The sequence below is a fragment of the Poecilia reticulata genome, chromosome 8, assembly GCF_904066995.2.
Source record: "Poecilia reticulata chromosome 8, P_reticulata-male-v2, whole genome shotgun sequence".
Classification (NCBI taxonomy): Eukaryota; Metazoa; Chordata; class Actinopteri; order Cyprinodontiformes; family Poeciliidae; genus Poecilia; species Poecilia reticulata.
Window position 1 is genome coordinate 21,138,667 of NC_088837.1, and position 20,009 is coordinate 21,158,675.

The window sequence follows — 20,009 nt, forward strand, 5'->3', positions numbered from 1 at the left end:
ATCCATCCATTTTCTTGCACCCTTTTTCCCTCAGTGGGGTCGGGAGGGGTGCTGGTGCCCATCTCCAGCCAACGTTTCGGGCGAGAGGCGGGGTCACCCTGGACAGGTCGCCAGTCTGTCACAGGGCAACACAGAGACACACAGAGACACACAACCATGCACACACACACTCACACCTAGGGGCAATTTGGAGAGGCCAATTAACCTGACAGTCATGTTTTTTGGACTGTGGGAGGAAACCGGAGTACCCGGAGAAAACCCACGCACGCACAGGGAGAACATGCAAACTCCATGCAGAAAGACCCCAGGCCGGGAATCGAACCCAGAACCTTCTTGCTGCAAGGCAACAGCTCTACCAACTGCGCCACTGTGCAGCCGGAAATAGTTCCCACTTCTGTCTTTTTCTTCTTTCAGTTTTTTATAAAGCACTAACAATTAAAAACTAGTTTATCCAACTCTTGTAGGTTTGACAAAATGAATACAACTTACTACTGTAAGTTTAACTCACACACTTAAAACCTAAAACTCGCTAAATATATTCGATTTACAGAGTAGAAGATAACAGACGCAACTCATTGTGGCTCAAATGTTTTACAGTGTACTGAGAATGTCTTTGCCAAATGTAACTACTATTCATCTAGTCCACACTCCCCAAGGTGCAACTTCAGCACACCTTGGTTGTGCAACTGCAACAACAACTTGAACTCATCAGACATGGAGTGGAAACCTTTCTTCAGTTTTCCGTCATCATAATAATGGTGAGTCAGATACTGGAAGCTTTGTGGGTGAACACCGAAAGGCCAGAATCCATACAGATCCACATTGTCGCACAGCTCCAGCGCCATGCTTGTCATCATAATGCCGGTGGTGAGACGTCTTGCCTTCAATCCTAGAGAGCCCCAAAAAAGAGCAAGACTTTGAAGGTACTTTGGGTTGATGAAGACAGGCTGGATGGGGATCCTAAAGTCATCGATGGTGTAGGACGCCCGTAGAGACGATGCTGTGTTAATACGATAGGAGAAGGCAGGAAGCAGCAGCATGGCTTCGCCATATTGGCACAGACTCTCTGCAAACATACGTCTGTGTTCTAAAAGAGAACCATACCTGCAATAGTAGGACATCTGTGAGAAAGATAGCTTGAGGAATGAATGCCTAAGGGTAAGAAAGATTGATTTGCTCACTTTTGTGTGAATATACTTGGGTTTGCAGTCACAACATCTGTTTTCATGCCAACATCGTTCTCATATCCGTTTGACAAAGGAGGCAGGTTACACCTAAAACAGCAAAATAAACAGTTTCTGTCGCAGTCATTTAAATGTATTGCTTTTCTGTGCTTGAAAAGATTCTCACCTGATAACAAACTGAGCTGAATCGATCGCTTTTCCACAGCTGCTGTTTGTCAGAATCCCACCGTTTCCAACAACAGCGCACGTCTTCTTTGTTTTATTTGAGAAAGGATGCCCCTGCAGTTAATAATCCAACAATAAAATAAAAGCAAACCATTTGTATGTTTCTCCTTCTCAGATTCTCAGAAAGAAGGGTGAGATTAAGAGTCCTGAAAATGTGTGCTCTTGAAATATGGCAGAAAAATCCCTCCATAGTATTTCAGCTTCACAAGATGCATTTATTTTAAAGTAAATAGCGGAATTTTCTGCAAATAATTGGGAGTTAAGTTTCACAGGAAATGCGTGAAAATGTGAATCCACAAATACTGAATCAGGTTCATGAACAAAAATCATATTGAACACAAAAACCCTGAAAAAATCTGTGTTAAAAAAAACCTGATAAAGAAGAACACTGCAAAAGAAAGGATTATCTGTTGCCACTTTAATGTTTTAATTGACTTACTTGAAAAAAATGTTTAAAATGCTCTGCTTTAACTTCAAGGAATCTTGTTCTTTCCCCATCATAAGGAAGTCTGGATCCAAGGGGAGTGTTTGTCTGCGTAATGATGACATCATCAAAACCGTTGCACTTGAGGCTCAACCGAGTCCTGGGAAAACAAACAGCCTATTGTTTATTTGCAATAACTGAAGATTTGTTGCAGTAAAAATAAAAATCTCATTAATTAATATATTATATATATATATATATATATATATATATATTTTTTTTTTTTAATTTATTTATTAATTTTTAGCAAGAAATTTATTTTTTGAAAAAAAAAAATTAACAAAAAAAGAAAGCAGTAGGTGGTTAAAGCTGCAGTATGTAGCTTAATGAAAACATAATATATAACTGGAGGAGATTGATTTATTTTTTTTTGTTTATTACCGATTATCTGTCTCACAACATATTGTCACGACATGGTGACAGTTTCAACAAACACAGAAAACAAATTACATGAAAGTAACATATTCCAGAGTTATGTTTGCTCGGGGCAAACATACCAAAAAGCAAATCATTCTCTCCAGATAAACCTCTGACTTCATTGACTGTAAGTAAAAACTCATTTTTTCCTGCTTATGAATGATTAATGCTGGCAACTTGTTGAAATGGGTTCTCAGCAGATAAATAGGACCTGCATCAAAGGTTCTCATTTATCGGCTTTATTTGCTTTGTTCTACAAATAAGAGGTTGACGCAGTATGTGCTGGCATGCGTTAAGGAAATTATTTATGGGATTTTAAGCTTGTGACAGTTTATTGTTTCGACTTTATTACTTTAATTACTGTATTAATTTCTTCCCTCAGGCGTCTTCCTCATTCTTCACTTATGTGTAACAAGCATCTGGTTTTGTAAGTTTGTCTTGACTTGTCTGCCTTTCACCTTTCTCTTTCACTTCACATACTTTGTATTTTGATCTGTGAGCTGTTTTTCCTTCTGGATCTTGAATTACATGTTGTTTTAATATTCTTTTGGAATAAAAATTGCATTCAATTTCAAACTTGAGAGTTTCTCACATACCAAATTGCCTCTGGTTGTTTCAATCTGTTCAATCTGTTCCTCCCAGCTTGCCTTTGAATCAAGGTGTGTCTATTACTTCTTTATTTCAACATTGTCGTACAAGTTCTTTGTTTTTAATGGAATATATCATAAACATAAAGAAGGTTTCATTAGGATATCATTACCTGAATTCAAAATGATTATCTTCATTTTTCTTCCAAACTTGAGTGTAACTCTCCAACAATTGATTTATTTTCTCCCTGTGGAGCATCAACACAAGCAGATACATATCAAGACTTGTGAATCTTGATCAAATTTGTCTTGATAATGCATAAACAAGCACCAAAGAGCCGTAAAAGAAAAAGATGAACCTGCTCACTCTTACCTGCAGTCTTTACAAGAATCAGAGGAAGCAGCAGCATCTTCGTTTTGAGGATTTTGTTGAAGTTCATTTCTGTCTCCGAAAAAAGTGGAAAGCACTCAATGAATGACATCTTAATTTGCAAGACTCAATCTCTGATCTTTTGTTGGTTGTTAGTTGTTTACTGAAGTACATCACTTATTTCTGGGAACATAATGGAAAGAAATGATAAGTTTTTCTAAAATGCTATGATAAGGAGGTAGTAGTGGGCATTAAGGGGAAAGATAATAGCTTTTTGACTGTGCCTCGCATATCTGCAGACCCCACACATCCTGGATACAAAGTGCTTAGACTTCTACCGTCAGTAGATTTTGTATCTTTTTTTTTCAATAAACATATATTTTACCTTATATATTTCTATTTTAAATGTCTTCATTGAAAGGAATGGAAAACCAAGGTGAGTGACCAAGGCTGATTCTGATTCTGAAAACCGGGAAAAAGTCTTAACGTCCTGACTTCAAGTCCTGTCCTTTACATAAAAGCATAAACATAAATCTTGACCAGTCTCTTTTCATTAATCTGCTACAATTACAATTTACAATACTGGCTAAAGTTTTGTCATCAAGACTGAGTAAACTTTACTTTACTAGCATATGAACCCCATAATAAAACTCTGGTCCTCTTCTGGTCACTCCTTATATAAAAGTCTTATTGCACCACTGTAAACACTGAAAAGATTGTCGGAGATTTGATCAATCCAGACTAAAGACAGAGAAAAAGTTTTGAAACAACATTTTCTAAAAAGAAAAGAAAATTTAAAACTATTAATACAAATTTTCTTACCGTAACCTTTGATTCTCTTTTCTCCAGGACGCAGAGCAAAGTTCTGGTATGTGTTTTTTCTCCCTGTCACACAAAGTAAACCACATAATTTTGACCCTGATTGTAAAATCAGATGTCATGAAACTAAATCCTTCAACACTTTGTTCCCACCTGCATTCTTTACATAAGTGGGTGCTATTAAGTTGAGGAACTTGTGGTCGAAGTTTTACGCTGCAGTAACGCCAGCTGTAAATAAAAATGTAAAATAATTACATTTAGAAAATGCATACTTTTTTTATTATTATTTTAGTTTAACAGAAAACATATATCTAAAAAAAATGAACAATTACTTCAGTAAAACAACATCATGCCACTCTTCTCTGGTAAAGTTTAGTCTTCATATTACCAAAGAAACTCAAGACACTTTTAAATCTTGTTTGCATAATTCGAGCAGAACTTACTTGCTGTCGAATGTATACCAGAGGAAAATGGTCGTCAGGCTCCCCAAAATGAGAAGATTCAAATATAGTAAGAGCTGTCCCTTCATCTTTTCCTCCTCAGGCTAACCTCACTTATCACGTTTTGCTGTTTTTCTGTTTACAACCTTCAGTCGTTATCCAGTTGTTAGTTCCAGTTGTTAATTCCTGCTATTTGAGCCCACCATATGCTCCAAGGATTGCTCTCTGAACCCACTTACGTCTCTCCCTCCTACATGTTAAACATTGCTTTTACCACTTCAAACAATAAAACTGTTGCCACTCCCAATAGACCATTTTTTGTAGCTGTTTTATCAGCTTTTTAAAAGCTTTTTCAAGAAAATTATTTATTTTATTTTAGTGTCTTTTCTGGATTTGTCGAGAGAAGACTTTTTGCAGTAATTCACTAAACTGGGTAATATGACATTCCATTTCATTTCTTGTAACTTATTAACTTGTGGTAACTGATAATAGTTATAAATTAATGATAGTAGAAATGATAATAGAAAGAAATGAATGTGGCTATCATTGCAATCATTTCCCTTTCAAAAACAGTTTGTAAGTCCAAAACCTCCACTTTATCAAAAACCATCTTAATTAGTAATTAGTAAGTCACAGAAGTAGATTTTTTTCCTCCTGCTTTTTAAGCTTTCTGTGACAAAGTTCATTACTCTGCGCTTAACACTTTGCTCATTCATTTTTACAACCCAACTTCACTAGTCATCATTTTGCTTGTTCACCACGGCATTGTAAAAAAAAAAACATTTAGAAAATTAAAACAAGGTTTGAAAAAAGGAAGTATTTGTCAAAAATATGTATGTATATATTTGGCCCAACTCCGATCAGCAACAACTGCAATCAAGTATTTACAATATCTTGTAATGGATTTTGTTGACTTTTTCACTTGTGTTGTCTAATATTTAAATTGGTTTAATGTTCTGAAACAATGAAATGTGACACTTTGTCACACTACTTACTGAATTTATTAGAAATGAATTCTAACAAATATATTTTAGCAACGTGACGGCTTTAGGTTCCCTAAGCTCGGCAGAGATTATTTTCTCCCCACTAGGTGGCAGTGTAGCCCTTTTCTCTATGCTGTGTTGAAACGTGGACTCCTTAGTCAATATTTACCTTTTGCCTCGTTAACAGTGGCCTTCAATCTGTCAAACTGGCCTTCGCATAAAAAATGAGTAACTCAGATTTTATCCTTTGCTACAAAAAATACTTTTACTTACCAAGACATATTTATTGAACAAAACACAGAACGAACAACAACGAGCTGTTTCACCAATAGTGAAGTTAAGTTTATTTGTATTGCACATTTCAGCAAAAAGACTGAAAACTCAAAGTGTTTTACTTTATGAAAACAAAAAACAGCAACTGATTATATTGGGAACAGAACAAAACTACGTGTTGTCAAAAATCCTCAAAATCATCAATAATAATCATGACCAAATATTCAATTAAGACTAGAATTAATTATTACTTAGCATTAATCAAAGGTAATCTAAGCCGGTGAGTTTTTAGCTTTGATTTAAAGGAACTCAAGTGTTTTCAGATGATTGATGTTGTAAAAATAGAAAAAAAATAAGATACACAGTCAGTTTTAGGTGTGAAACAAATAAATGATCTACCTTTCCCACTTTCTAAAACTACTTAAAGCTAACCTCAAATGTACAAAATCACTCATCATTCCATAGAACCAAGTCTTTAAATAAATAAATACATTTAAGAAGAAACTAAAAAAATTTACTACACCCCAAAAATGCTTGGACAACTATGAAATATCTAAGCCCCTATAACTTGGAGATGCAGAACTTTATTTTTACCAAGACTTAAATTTGCAGCCACGCACCTTCCACAGGTTTCTGTCTTGTTGCTTTTCCTGTTTTACCTGGTACACCTAAATCACTGTTTCTGCTGGTGTGTTAAACTGTCACATTCAGGGACATGCACTGGTGTGTACAATAAAATTTTATAAGACGCATGATGCTTTAAAAAGTACAACTTTGAGGATATTTGACAGCTCTATGGATGACTTGACTGTAAGTCTGTTCACATAACAAATTATTAACAATTTTATGTTAGTAGGGTTAAAGTTCTGATCACTTCAAAGCAGAACAAAACAAGTTTATGAAACTATCAAGGCCTGCAAATAATCTCATCATGAGATATGTCTTAATCCTCTGATTCACATTCCCGTAAATGTAGTTTCAGCACACCTTGATTGTGCAACTGCAACAAAAAATTGAACTCAACTGGCATGAGGTGTACAGGCTTTTTAGCTTTTATATTGTCATAATAATGGTGAGTCAGGCCTTTGAAGCTGTGTGGGTGAAAATCAAAAGGCCAGAATCCATACAGATCCACGTTGTCACACAGCTCCAGCGCCAGACTGACCATCATGGCACCCGTGGTGAGACGTTTTCCCTGCACTCCGTAAGAGCTCCAAAAATCAGCCACACTCCGAAGGTAGTTTGGGTTCATGAAAAGAGACTGGATGGGCAATTCAAAGTCCTCAATTGCGCTAATAACCCGGTAAGACAGTGCTGTGTTTTTAGCAAAGGAGAATGCAGGAAGCAGCAGTGTAGCATTGCCATATTGGCATAGACTCTCCACAAACCTGCGTCGATGTCCTAAAAGAGAGCTATACCTGCAATTTTAAAACAATGGTGAGTTGCAAAGTTTGAAAAATATAACTTTTTGTGATAAAGTTTAAATTGTTTGCTCACTTATAAGTTAAAATGCTCGGGTTTGCTGTCACAATGTCTGTTTTCTTCCCAACATGTTCCTCATATCCGTTTAACAAAGGAGCCAGATTACACCTGATGAAGTGACATAAATAGTTTGGTTTGAATTGGTTTTATTTTATTCTCAAAGATATGCTCTACACCTGACGATGTTCTTACCTGATCACAAATTCAGCTGAGTCAATCTCATTTCCACACTTGCTGTTTGCCAGGATTCCTCCGTTCCCAACAACAGCACATGAATGCAACGTTTTATTCAAGATCTGACGCGTCTGTGGGAAATTCAAGAACACTTTACTTTGAGTTCATCCTAGAGCATTCACCTTTGCTTTGGGGTATTGGTTGGGTTGTCCATAACAAAAACTATAGTACACTGTGTCCTAGGACCAAAGATTGTAGGGGTTTTTTATATATACGGATGTTTTTTTTTTTGTTGTTGTTGTTGCATCGCCAGACTAACAGTTAATCCTAAATTCAATCCTAAATGTTCGTCAGCAGCCGCTCTACTGCGCATGTCACCTTCAGAACGCAGGCAAAAATACATTATTCTAACTACTTAAACTATTTACAGAATAAGGCTAATAAAACCGTTGTTTTTTAAATGAAAAAAAAAAATTCCCACATTTTAGGAAAACCCTTCTCCACTGCTTATTGTTCACCATATGTTAGCTGATGATCTTACCGTGAATAAATTGCTTTAATATTGCTAGTGATATCGGACGTTTGGGCCATTTTTTCCTCGTCATTTATCGGCTCACCTACATTAAATGGTCATTAAGACGCATCTCATTCTCTAATGTGAATTTGGTAGAATAACTTATTTTATCACACTGTGTTAAACAGTGGTGGTCCACTGACATGCTAGCTAATGTTAAAGCAGCAAGCTAAATGCGGGTAACCATGGAAACTAGTGAGTGGCTCTTTTTACAGTCAAGCTGCGCGCGCATCCGTTGTGTTTACAAACAAAACAAATAATCAAATAATCCCTCCCTGTCATATATATATATATATATATATATATATATATATATATATATATATATATATATATATATATATATATATATATATATATATATATATAAGAATGATTTAATAATAATAAAGGTTGATCAGGCTGTAATTATTATTCAAGCACAACTTACTTTGGCAAATGTGGCAAAAGTTTCTGGGTCCACTTTGACAGAACGCCAATTGTTCCCATCAAAGTCAATCTTTGATCCCAGTGGACTGTTTCTCTGGGTTATGATGGCGTTCTCCAAACCATTGCACTTGAGGCTAAGCTCAGTCCTGGGAAACAAGATTATTTATTAGCACCCACAGTTAGCATAAAAGATTTGCATTGTTTTAAAATGGTTGCTATTTATTTTTTTTTTGCTAAAAAGCAAAAGAAACAAAAACAGGTTAGCATTCAAGATTAGAAGTAAATGTGATTGTAGTGCAAGTGTGACAGCAATATATGTCAGCTAGGGCATTTATGATATACTGAGGATGGCACAGATATAATGGAATCATTTGTTGTTGCTCTAAAACTGAATTGCTTGCCTTCACAGCAAAACCAATGATAAGAGGCTTTTAATCATAAATTTACCTGATTTCTAGAAGCTTTTCTTCGTCTTTAACCCAGGGTTGTGAGTAATTCTGTAGCATTTCTTCTATTTTCTTCCTGTGAACATTAACACATGCAGATGCTCAGTAATGTCTGGAATCATGTCTAATATGACTTTATTTGTTGGCGCAAAAACGAAGATGAACATCACAAATTAAAGGCAAAAGACAAAAATGGAGCAGCTTGACAACAACTGCAACTGCAACTTACCTGCAGTCTTGACAAGACGGAAAACTATTTTGCTGACGTTTCTTCTTGCTGTGACACAAAAAGGAAGAGACATTTTAAAGAACTGTAAAATAAACATGGTAAATTACTTTACACAGCTGAAGTGTAGTTAGATGTGGTCAGATGTCTGAAGCTGAATTTTAAAGTAGTGTTGCATTTTTAGTACTCAAAGTATGGAAAGCTCAAGGGCAATAAGCAATGGATAACTGCTTTACAGTAATAAAATCAATTTTAAAAAATCTCTGAAGATCCTTGACAAGACATACTTGATTTTTTGATTTTCATGTTTCCAGACTTGAGAGTCTTCAGAGCAAATTTCTATTCCTTTGTTTTTCTCCCTGAGACACAAAGGACACCAAGATACAATGTACAATATATTGTCAAGTTTTCTGATAACATGGAACAGAAAACGGGGAAAAAAACAAAACAAATCCTGACTTGATTTCCTTAGAGGTGCCAGTGATTTTGTTCTTTACATGGTGTTGCTGAGGTTGTGTGTTGAGAAGATTCCAGTCACTGGTAAAGAGAAAAAAATGTTCAGAAAATCTTTCCATTACATAGCTTTCTTTTACTACATTACATCCATTCTACATGATGGCAATCAGTATGTCCTCATCACATCCTTCTCCCAGATGCGATTTACATTTAAAGTACAGTAACTTGTATGCAACAGATCAGTGCAGTTTCACTATCATTTCCTCAGCTTGTTTCCGAATGTATACATGGGCAGCATTGTTTGTTTTATGGTATGTTAATCTCCTGTCATGAAAATACACTGAGAAGGGAGGCATTCTTCACTGTCTTTTTTTTCTTTTTGCCATCCAAAAGCTTTACAAATCCACAAAGCCTTAAAATTCTCAAGGACTAAGCTGAATTGACCACTGACTGATGGGAATGCATGCCGAAATAATCTGAATTTATCTGTGAAATTTTTTTACCAACTCTACAGAATTCAATCTGCATGTAAACTCAAAAATCGAAAAATAACATTTACTATTCATAATCAATAAAACAACTGGTAGAATAGATTGGCTCCATGTTTGTTAGTGAAGCTACATTTCACACATAAAATGACTAAATATGCAAACCTTACCGCAAAGGCAGGCGTACTAAAAAGCAAATAATGTAAAGACTTTAATGGCTGACAAACCAATAAATACATCTTTTTTATTTCTAGAGCCAATCATTGGAGGATTTCAAAAATATTGAAAAAAATATATTTTATTCAAAAGCTTTATTCAAATTCAGTGCAATGCTCAAAGTGGCTTTTAGTCAAATCTTTTCAGTCTGTCTGTGTAGTCCGTAGTTCAGTTAACGCATTTTGTGTTTACTGCCTCTGAATCTGCTAAGACCTTTTATTTTATAGGTTTCAATAATTAATTTCTCATAAGAACATAAAATCATAACTAGTCGTTTTGGTCGATCTGGATTTGAGGTTTCAAAGCTTTCAGGTCTCACATCTTCTGCAAACAATACATCTCCTCTATTATTGACTTCGCTGATATTTTCCTATTTTCTTCCCTAAACATAAAAAACAGCACAAGCAGCTTTTGGGAACAACCAGGAAGGATCTTTCAGCTTCTGGTCTTTTGATATTCATCCTATTTAATGTAATGTATAATTAGTAATATTAAATAAAAACCCTAAAATATTGTTGGCAGTCATTGTTAAAATAATGAGCAACCTTTACACTAGAAATAAATGGGTTTATCTCTACTTTATTTTACAGGAAGCACTGAATATATTTTGGGAGATATTGTTACAAATGTATATTGCTAGAAATTGCTGCAAATGGATTCTCTTGCTGTGTTTCAAAGATGACTGAAAATAGTGCTTCTCCAAAACAAAAACCATTGAATGCTTTTATAAAATGTCCAGGAATTTATTTTAATGTTTCCTTTTTTTTCACTTTGTAGATTAAACAAGCATATAAAAACATCTGAAAAACTGTCATCTGCTCCTGATATTTCGGCAGCAAAGTTTTAGAGTAAAACCAATTTTTGCACCCAACTACAGTCAAAAAACACAAAAGCATGTTTGCATTAATTAGAAAAAAAGAGAAACTTACTTGTTGACAGCATAGTGGATAAAAGTAGTGAGAAGGCTGCCCAAAAAAAGGGCAGGCAAATACCGCAAGAGTTGTCCTCTCATGATTTCACGTCCTACGAATCACGTTTAGCACCTCTCTGTCTTTCTGTCTGAGTTGCTTTGTCATTGTTACCCCTTGATCACTGGGATCATAAAGACCTCTCTTTATGACTTGGTAAAATGAAATCCTTCCTGATCTCATTTCATGTTCTCTTTTATCTCATGATAATTGGTACACTCTTGTCAAACTAGTTTTTTTTAACACCACCATTTAAACTTCTTGATGCAAATAAACCGAACAAGCCTGATATTCCAGTTTCTTAGCTTAAAGCAATGCTTCAAACAATCTATTGTAAAGGAAAGTAAAGCAAATGAAATACATTTACCAGAAATGTGACAGTAAGTCATCTTTACAATTAGTTGTTGACATGAATATGATGATATTATGAGTATACATTAGGCTATCTTCTGATTTTGATGTTTATAATTTAAAGGAAATGACAGCTCAAAATATATACTTTGCTTCGAACTTCCTGTTGCTACAATGAATCGTTATGACTGGAGAATTTCAGTCTGAGTGTCAGATTTGAGCATCAGGGAGATATTATAACCCAGTTGAGAACAGTTGAAACCAGATGTTTACATACACCTAATAAAAAGCCACATGCAATTTTTTCTTCACTGTTTCCTCATTGACAAAGTTACAAAAAAATTCAGCCAAGATAAGAGGAAGAGAATTATGCAGCTACACAAGTCTGGTTCATCTTTAGGAGCAATTAGCCGATGGTTCAAGGTGTGGCATTCATCTGCTCAAACAACTATATGCAAACATAGGCATGATAAGAGTGTCCAACCATCATAATGCTCAAGAATGAGACGGATTCTGTGTCTCAAAGATGATTGCTGTTAGGTTCCAGGTGGAGGGGATTAGTTTTTCCTTTTCAGTTCTTCACCAGTCCACCAGAGGGAGCCATCGGGTCACTCTGCTGGAGAGGCGAGCCCGCAGACTCTCAACTACCCGCACCTGAGGGGAATCATCGTCTGGAGGCGTATATAACCAGCAGACAGCCAACACTTCCTTGGCAGAGTGCTTGCCAGTTTTTGGTACTCTAGCTCCTCAGTGTGCTTTGCCTAAATCTTCTTGTGTTTTTGACCCGAGTCTGTTCAGGTTCTCACCCTACTCTCGTGACCTTACCTTCAGGAACCCTTCGAGGCCCACCAGTTCAGGAGAAACCATCTGTGATGCCTCTGCTGCCGGCTCAACTGCTCCCCTGTGGGGACACACCTGACCTGCCACCCTCCAACGCCTGGTCCCTCCCCAACCTGCCTCCATAGCTCTCTCCACTGTCTGGAACCCCGTTCCTCCACCCGTCATTCTCCACTGGTTTTCCAAGTAAGAACTGTACTCCCAGCCAGTGGTTATCTCCTTTTCCCACCCTCTGTGAAACCATTCTGACTTCTCTATTCCCTTGTGTGCAGACGCACCCGGACTCCGGCCCGCTGACCTCTCTAGTCGAGCTTCCTTGTTTGATTTTTGTATTTTACAATAAACACCCTTTACATCCATCTCTCTGTGAGTGTTTCTGCATGTGGGCTAAAAACATTAGACCAAGCATGACAATTGCACTTTGGTCTAAATGTGCAGATTGACCTCAGAACAAAAGTTCAAGACAATTCAGACCTAGTTACTGCTGACTGCTTGAAGTTTTATTTAAACATCTTCACACATCCTTCTTTCTTCGTCATTCGTCAACTTTGATGAAATTCCCAGTTCCAGATCCAACAGAATAATACTCCCACCACCATGTTTAACTGTGGGAACAGTGTTTTTGGGATTATACGCCTCTCCCTGCTTTCTCCAAACATAAGAGCTCTGTTTTGGTCTCCTGTGACCAAAGAGGGCTCTGGGTAAAAGCCCGGCCACCAGGCGCTCGCCATTGTGCCCCACCTCCAGGCCTGGCTCCAGAGTGGGGCCCCGGTGACCCGCGTCCGGGCGAGGGAATGCCAGATCCAAAGTTATGTGCATCATAAGAGGTCTTTGGGCTGCGCTTTGTCTGGTTCCTCACCTAGGACCTGTCTGCCTTGGGTGACCCTACCAGGGGCATAAATCCCCAGACAGCATAGCTCCTAGGATCATTGGGACACTCAAACCCCACCACCACGATAAGGTGGCAGCCCAAGGAGAGGCCTTAGACATGTCATAAAAGTCAAATGCTGCACTGATGTCCAACATTGTGGTTCTTTCACAGTCTGTATTTATGTGAATGTCACGGAACTCTTTGACAAGGGCAGTTTCAGTGGCAACACCAGAAAGACATCAGAGTGGTTGGTCATTGCTCAGAAGCTATTTAGCTGTTTAATAATAACCAAAACTTTCTTATGGAAACTTGTAAGTGGGATATCAAGACCATAGAAGGAAGACCTTAATTAAGAAAATTTATTTTTTCTAAATTTGCCATTTTATCTGGATTTATGTTTGGTCAAAGCAGTTGGGACTGTTGCAAAAAAGTTAAAAACTTTAATAGTACAGGTTGAATGTAAAACATACATATGTGACAATGTCGTAAAGCACACAACGCGAACAAACAAATTACCTCTCCAAAGCCATTCTCCACTTACAGAAACTAACTTAGACCACTAATTAGCTCCCAATAATTAATCATTTAAAAAGATGGAAAATGTTTTTGGTTTTTTTATCTCTGTTTTTGTTAGTAACAGTTCTTTACCCCAAATAAAAAAGTGTTTCATAATGTTTTTTTCTGTTGCAAATATTATTCACACTATGTTTAGTATCATGGGACAAAGAAATAAGGTGAATGGATGTTATTAAAAAAATGATACATGCTCTGTCAGTTCTAGGTGTGAAAAAAATAAATGATTTGAGCTTTCCATTCCCACTGGTGTGTTAGCAAGCTGTGTCTATGTTTGTTGGAGGATCCAATTAATATTCTGTATTCTGTAACAAATATTTTGTAAACATTTACATGAGGGTTGTCTAACTAACCTATTCCTCTGGTTCACACTCCCCCAGGTGTAGCTTCAGCACACCTTGGTTATGCAACTGCAACAAAAATTTGAACTCTTCCGACATAACATGTACAGATTTCTTAGCTTCATTGTTGTCATAATAATGGTGAGTCAGGTCTTTGAAGTTTTCTGGATGGAGACCGAAGGGCCAGAATCCATACAGATCCACGTTGTCACACAGCTCCAGCGCCAGACTGACCATCATCAGGCCTGTGCTGTGGCGTTTTTCCAACAATCCGTGAGAGCCCCAAAAAGCAGTCAGACTCCGAAAGTAGTTTGGGTTCATGAAGGCAGACTGGATGGGCATTTCAAAGTCCTCAATGGTGTACAGAGCCCGGAAAGACAATGCTGTGTTTACGACGTAGGAGAATGCAGGAAGCAGCAGCATGGCGTCACCATATTGGCAAAGGCTCTCTACAAACCTGCGTCGACTGCCTGAAAGCGAGCCGTACCTGCAATTATAAACAACAGTGAGATACAAAGCTTGAAAGAAATGTAACTTCAAATTTAAATTGTTTCTCCACCTTTTAGATAAAATGCTCGGGTTTGCAGTCACAATGTCTGTTTTCACCCCAACATGTTCCTCATATCCGTTTAACAAAGGAGCCAGGTTACACCTGATGAAGTAACATAAACAGTTTAGTTTGACTTGGTTTTATTTTATTTTAAAAGATATATTATACACTTGATGATGTTCCTACCTGATCACAAATTCAGCTGAATCAATCTCATTTCCACACCTGCTGTTTGCCAGGATTCCTCCGTTCCCAACAACAGCACATGAATCCAACGTTTTATCCAAGATCTGACGCGTCTGCAATCATTATGAATGGGAAATTCAAGGACATTTTTGCATCTTCTTTGAATTTATCTTAGAACATTCAGCTTAACTTCTTTGGGGAATCTTTGGGGTGTTGGTTAGAGTGCAGCATTGTCCACAATAATTTTTTGTACGTTGGCCAAGTTACGCCAAAGATCAAAGCTTAGTTTGACACATTCTTAAATAATGATGGAATAAGGAAGGGTGATCAGTGAATAACTCTTAATAAAGCCCAACTTACTTTGACAAATGTTGCAAAATGTTGTGAGTTCACTGTGAGCTTATGCCCCCTGTCCCCATCATAGACAATCTTCGTTCTCATTGGGCTGTTTTTCTGGGTTATGATGGCGTTCTCCAAACCATTGCAGGTGGCCTTAAGCCCTGTCCTGGGAAATCACAACCTCTTAGCAATTAGCATTATTGCCATTGTACAAAAAGAGTGTTAACTATCTGTCACAGTGCTTTATTTATGCAAAGTTCATTTAAAAAAGGTGGTATTTAAAATGTAATTTTCCCACATTGGTGGTTACTCGATGTTTCCGCAATGTGTTGTCACTGTTAAATTCAATGTTTCTATATTTAGCTGCCTGCCTACAGCAGGTTTTTACCGCAGGATCTCTGATCCTTTTTAATTTGAACTAGCCATTTCATACAAAAGTAACTAAATGAACATCATTTGGCAGAACTTTTAGGTGTAAATCATCAATAATTAATTAATTTGTGAAACATGTGACACAAATTTAGAAAATCTTTAAAAACCACTTCCTCAAATGCAATTCCTCTTTATAAAACATGCGTACATAAAAAATGTTAAGCTAAATTTCTCATTGAAGCATGGAGAGGTTTTACATGATAAATTTACCTGATTTCTTGGAGCTTTTCTTCGTCTTTAACCCAGGGTTGTGAATAATTCTGTAGCATTTCTTCTATTTTCTCCCTGTTGCACATCAACACAGATACTCAGTAATATTTGTGAAAATGTCTGATGTGACTTGATTTGTTTTGGCAAAAATAAAGATGAAGACAAGATAAAAATAGCTTGAACTTACCTGCAGTCTTGACAGGAATCATTTCGCTGAGGTTGCTCCTTGCTGTGATATTAAAAAGAAGACATTTTAATAAAGATGGTACATTACTTTACACTGTAAAGTAATGTACTGTGTAAAGTGGAGAGGTTTACACAGTACAGACACAATAAGAGCACTGTCCTCCCAGATATATGTATATTTTTTACATGTGGTCAGTTGTTGATTAATGGATAACTGCTTCATAGTAATAAAATCAATCAAAAAAACTCTTTAAGATCCTTGAGAAGACATACTTACTCGATTTTCTGATTTTCATTTTTCCAGACTTGAGAATCTTCAGAGCAAATTTCTATTCCTTTGCTTTTCTCCCTGAGACACAAAGTACAGCCAGATACAATGTACAATATATTGTCAAGTTTTCTGATAACATGGAACAGAAAACGGAAACAAAAACTGATTTTTCTCACTTGACTTCCTTAGAGGTACCAGTGATTTTGTTCTTTACATGGTGTTGCTGAGGTTGTGTGTTGAGAAGATTCCAGTCACTGGTAAAGAGAAAAAATCTTTATATATTTCATAACTTTCTTTTTTATGTTTGAAAGCAACTAATAGTTTTAGTTATCTTTGTGAAAACTTTGACTTTGCTTGGATTGTGATTTACAGCAGTGGTCGTCGTAAAATGTGTGAAATGCAATGGAAAGTCGGTGGTTTTGATGTGGGTTTGTTTGAGCTTCCCATTTAAGCACAACAGCTGCTGATTTTTAAAGTTTTATTGGTCCTTCTCTCTTGTGTATTTTTTTTTTATTATTCCCTATGTGCCTTTGGATGTCTTTGTTTCTCAGATAAGAGCCACACCTCAAATAGTTGAGGCTCATCCAGAGTCTGTTTGAATATTTTAACTTTAGAGAGAACATTCTCGTTGAATGTATTCCAGATAACACTGATCAAGAGGAAATTCAGACACAATAAGAGCACTGTCCTCCCAGATATATGTATTTTTTTTACATTTAAAGTACAGTGACTTGCATGTAACAGATCAGTACAGTTTCACTGTCACTTCTTCTGAGGTAAATTCTCCTGCTTGTTTGCCAACAAAGACCTAGAGTCGATAGCTCTGTTTGTTTTGTGTTAATCCCTTGTCACGAAGCTATGCAGGCAGTTTTGTGTCGCCGCTGTTTTTTTGTCGTTCAGAAAGGAGTGAAGCTTAACCAACTGCACAAACCTACTGCTAGGATTACACAAAAAGCTTTATTCAGATGAAATGCATGCAATACCCATTTCTACACACCCAAACATTGGGTGTTACTCCCATATTTTCAGTCTGTCTCTGTTTATGGGGGAATTGTGTTTAGTGCCTCTTTGTCTGCGAGTAAGACTGCTTTTTATTTTTTTATCAGTTTCAATAATTCATTTCTCCTAAGAGCAATAAAAGGCTCCATCATAACTCCTCCTTTTGATTGATCCAAACAAAGTTTTAAAACTTTCATAGATCATATATCTTCTGCAAAAAATACATTGTCCCTATTATTTATTTTGCCAATACTGGTAACAATTTTCCCATTTTCTTCCCTAAACATGAAAAACAGCACAAGCAGATTTTAGAAACAACCATGAAGGATCCTTTGGTATCCAGTAACTTTAATGTAATGTATAAATAGCAAAATTCCATAAAAAACAGCTAAAATACTTTGGCAGCCATTGTTAAAATAATGAGCAACTATTACCTAGAAATAAATGGGTTTATCTCTACTTTATTTTACAGGAAACACCAAATATATTTTCACAAATGTATAATGCTAGAAATTGCTGTAAGTGGATTTTCTTGTTGTGTTTCAAAGACGATGGGGAAAATAAGTGCTTCTCTCCAGTTGAATGTTTTTATAAATGCCCAAGAATGTATTTTACTGTTTCTTTTTATTTTCCGTTTGTAGATTAAACAGTCATATAAAAACATCAGGAAAAACTGCCATCTGCGCCTCGAATCCCAACAGCAAACCAACGCTTACACCCAACTAAAGTCAAAAAATACAAAAGCATGTTTGCATTAATTAGAAAAAAGAGAAACTTACTTGTTGACAGCATAGTGGATAAAAGTAGTGAGAAGGCTGCCCAAAAGAAGGGCAGGCAAATACTGCAAGAGTTGTCCTCTCATGATTTCACGTCCTGCGAATCACGTTTAGCACCTCTCTGTCTTTCTATCTGAGTTGCTTTGTCATCGTTACCCCTTTATCACTGGGATCATAAAGATCTCTCTTTATGACTTGGTAAAATGAGATCTTTCCCGATCTCATTTCATGTTCCATTTCACCTCGCGATAATTGGTACACGCTTGTCAAACTAGTTTTTTTTTTTAAACACCACCATTTAAACTTATTGATGCAAATAAACCCAACAAGCCTGATATTCCAGATTCTTAGCTTAAAGCAATGCTTCAAACAATCTATTGTAAAGGAAAGTAAAGCGAACAAAGCAACTTTACCAGTAATGTCACAGTAAAACATCTTTACAATTAGCTGCTGACATGAATATGGGAGGCAGGGAGACATTATAACCCAGTTGGGACAGATGTTTACATACACCAAATAAAAGTACAAAAAATGTTTTCTCACTGTTTGAAGTCAAATCAGGCAGTTTGATTGTTTTCAGTTAGTTGGAATTACCCAAATTATTTGTATTTCCTAAACATATCAAGAACTTTCCTTGAATTCATAAGTTTACATATGGTCAGTATGAGGGAGGACGGGCTTATAAAATGTATGACTCTGGCCCCCCTGAACAATACCAGAGAGCATTTAGATTTTTTTCTATATACCGTATTTTCCGGACTATAAGCCGCTACTTTTTTCCTAAGCTACCATGTGGTTTATATGTGGATTTTTCTTCAACCACCAGGGGGCTCTTTAGCAGGAAGTGAATCATTGGAAGTCAAAATTGGAAATAAAAGAAGAAAGCGCTCGTTAAAACGGAATTGGGTTTTAATAGGGAATTGAAATTTGAGAATGTTGTTGATCAGTTAAATAGCATTGAGGGGAAAAAGAAGATTTTTCGTTTTTTAAAATAATACTGGGATCATTATGAGAATTTGAGGTATAGATATTAGGATCCAGTAGATGGCAGTAGTGCAACATTAATGGATGCAAGCTGTCGTTGATATCTGAAGAAGAAAAAGAAGACGATGATGATGATGATGATGATGATGATGATGAAGGAAGCGCCCATTTTCATTTAGCACATGCTAGTAGCAGACACGAAGGATCAGCACTTTTACTGTTACAGTTACCGTTCGGGAATTACCGTAATCACTTCAGTTAAATCTAATCTTGGCAACTTTTCTTTTTCAACCGTAATAAATTTGATATTCAATTGACCTGCTATGATTCAAATTTTAGATGTCCGCCCCCCTCTGCTGCTGCTGCATCGTTGTGTAAAACCTGGAGCGGCAGAGATGTCTGCGGCTTATATGTGTATGTTTACTGTTATTTTTTTTAACTTTGGGGTTGCGGCTTATAGTCGGAAAATACGGTATTTAATAAATACCGTATTTTCCGCACTATAAGGCACACCTTCAATGAATGGCCTATTTTAAAACACTTTTTTCATATATAAGGCGCCCCCCCCCCCCCTCCCGACTTTAAATGTATTATCAAACAAACCAGTGTTCTGACAACTATCCCAGCAAGCACCGCGCACTTCTTCTTCTACAGGAGAAAATGAAGTCGGCGGCTGCTTACCGTAGTTGCTAGACCTGTTGTGGCTCAATATTGGTCCATATATAAGGCGCACCGGATTATAAGGCGCACTGTCGGCTTTTGAGGAAATTGAAGGTTTTTAGGTGCGCCTTATAGTGCGGAAAATACGGTAGTGTTATTTCCTGGATTTTTTCTGTGAAGAACCCTGAGAGGGTTATTTGAT

General features: G+C 36.8%; 3 protein-coding genes and 1 long non-coding RNA gene across 4 annotated transcripts; all 4 read right to left on the bottom strand.

Annotated features, from left to right (window-relative positions):
- Positions 1-383: 383 nt before the first annotated feature.
- On the bottom strand, positions 384-4,245 carry LOC103469377 (alpha-2,8-sialyltransferase 8F-like). Its single transcript, XM_081610459.1, has 4 exons — positions 4,240-4,245; positions 1,351-1,463; positions 1,182-1,274; positions 384-1,104 (listed from the first exon to the last, which is right to left on the bottom strand). The coding sequence occupies exons 1-4, from the start codon at positions 4,243-4,245 to the stop codon at positions 630-632; spliced, it is 687 nt and encodes a 228-aa protein (XP_081466585.1). The 3' UTR covers positions 384-629.
- Positions 4,246-5,835: 1,590 nt separating this feature from the next.
- Positions 5,836-7,575, bottom strand: LOC103469356 (alpha-2,8-sialyltransferase 8F-like; the record flags this gene model as incomplete). Its single annotated transcript, XM_008416977.3, has 3 exons — positions 5,836-7,200; positions 7,280-7,372; positions 7,457-7,575. Coding segments are annotated over 3 exons (687 nt in total), but the record flags the coding sequence as incomplete, so codon positions are not given.
- A 6,583-nt stretch (positions 7,576-14,158) lies between these two features.
- On the bottom strand, positions 14,159-15,995 carry LOC103469357 (alpha-2,8-sialyltransferase 8F-like). The gene is made up of 5 exons (XM_008416978.3): positions 15,932-15,995; positions 15,311-15,455; positions 14,951-15,063; positions 14,774-14,866; positions 14,159-14,701 (listed from the first exon to the last, which is right to left on the bottom strand). Exons 1-5 carry the CDS (start codon positions 15,988-15,990, stop codon positions 14,227-14,229), a joined length of 885 nt encoding a protein of 294 aa, XP_008415200.2. The 5' UTR covers positions 15,991-15,995; the 3' UTR covers positions 14,159-14,226.
- Positions 15,996-16,117: 122 nt separating this feature from the next.
- On the bottom strand, positions 16,118-19,640 carry LOC145552602 (uncharacterized). The gene is made up of 3 exons (XR_014088701.1): positions 16,565-19,640; positions 16,395-16,466; positions 16,118-16,160 (listed from the first exon to the last, which is right to left on the bottom strand). It is a non-coding gene; the product is annotated as an uncharacterized LOC145552602 (long non-coding RNA).
- Between the last annotated feature and the right edge of the window lie 369 nt (positions 19,641-20,009).

Coding starts and splice junctions, on each gene's coding strand:
- LOC103469357 (XM_008416978.3), bottom strand. CDS start 15,990: ATGCTACAGAATTATTCACAACCCTGGGTTAAAGACGAAGAAAAGCTC. Junction 15,064..15,310: donor ATTTTGCAACATTTGTCAAA/GTAAGTTGGGCT, acceptor TAATGATTGCAG/ACGCGTCAGATCTTGGATAA. Junction 14,702..14,773: donor CCGAGCATTTTATCTAAAAG/GTGGAGAAACAA, acceptor TTATAATTGCAG/GTACGGCTCGCTTTCAGGCA.
- LOC103469377 (XM_081610459.1), bottom strand. Junction 1,275..1,350: donor TCAGCTCAGTTTGTTATCAG/GTGAGAATCTTT, acceptor TTGCTGTTTTAG/GTGTAACCTGCCTCCTTTGT. Junction 1,105..1,181: donor CCAAGTATATTCACACAAAA/GTGAGCAAATCA, acceptor CTACTATTGCAG/GTATGGTTCTCTTTTAGAAC.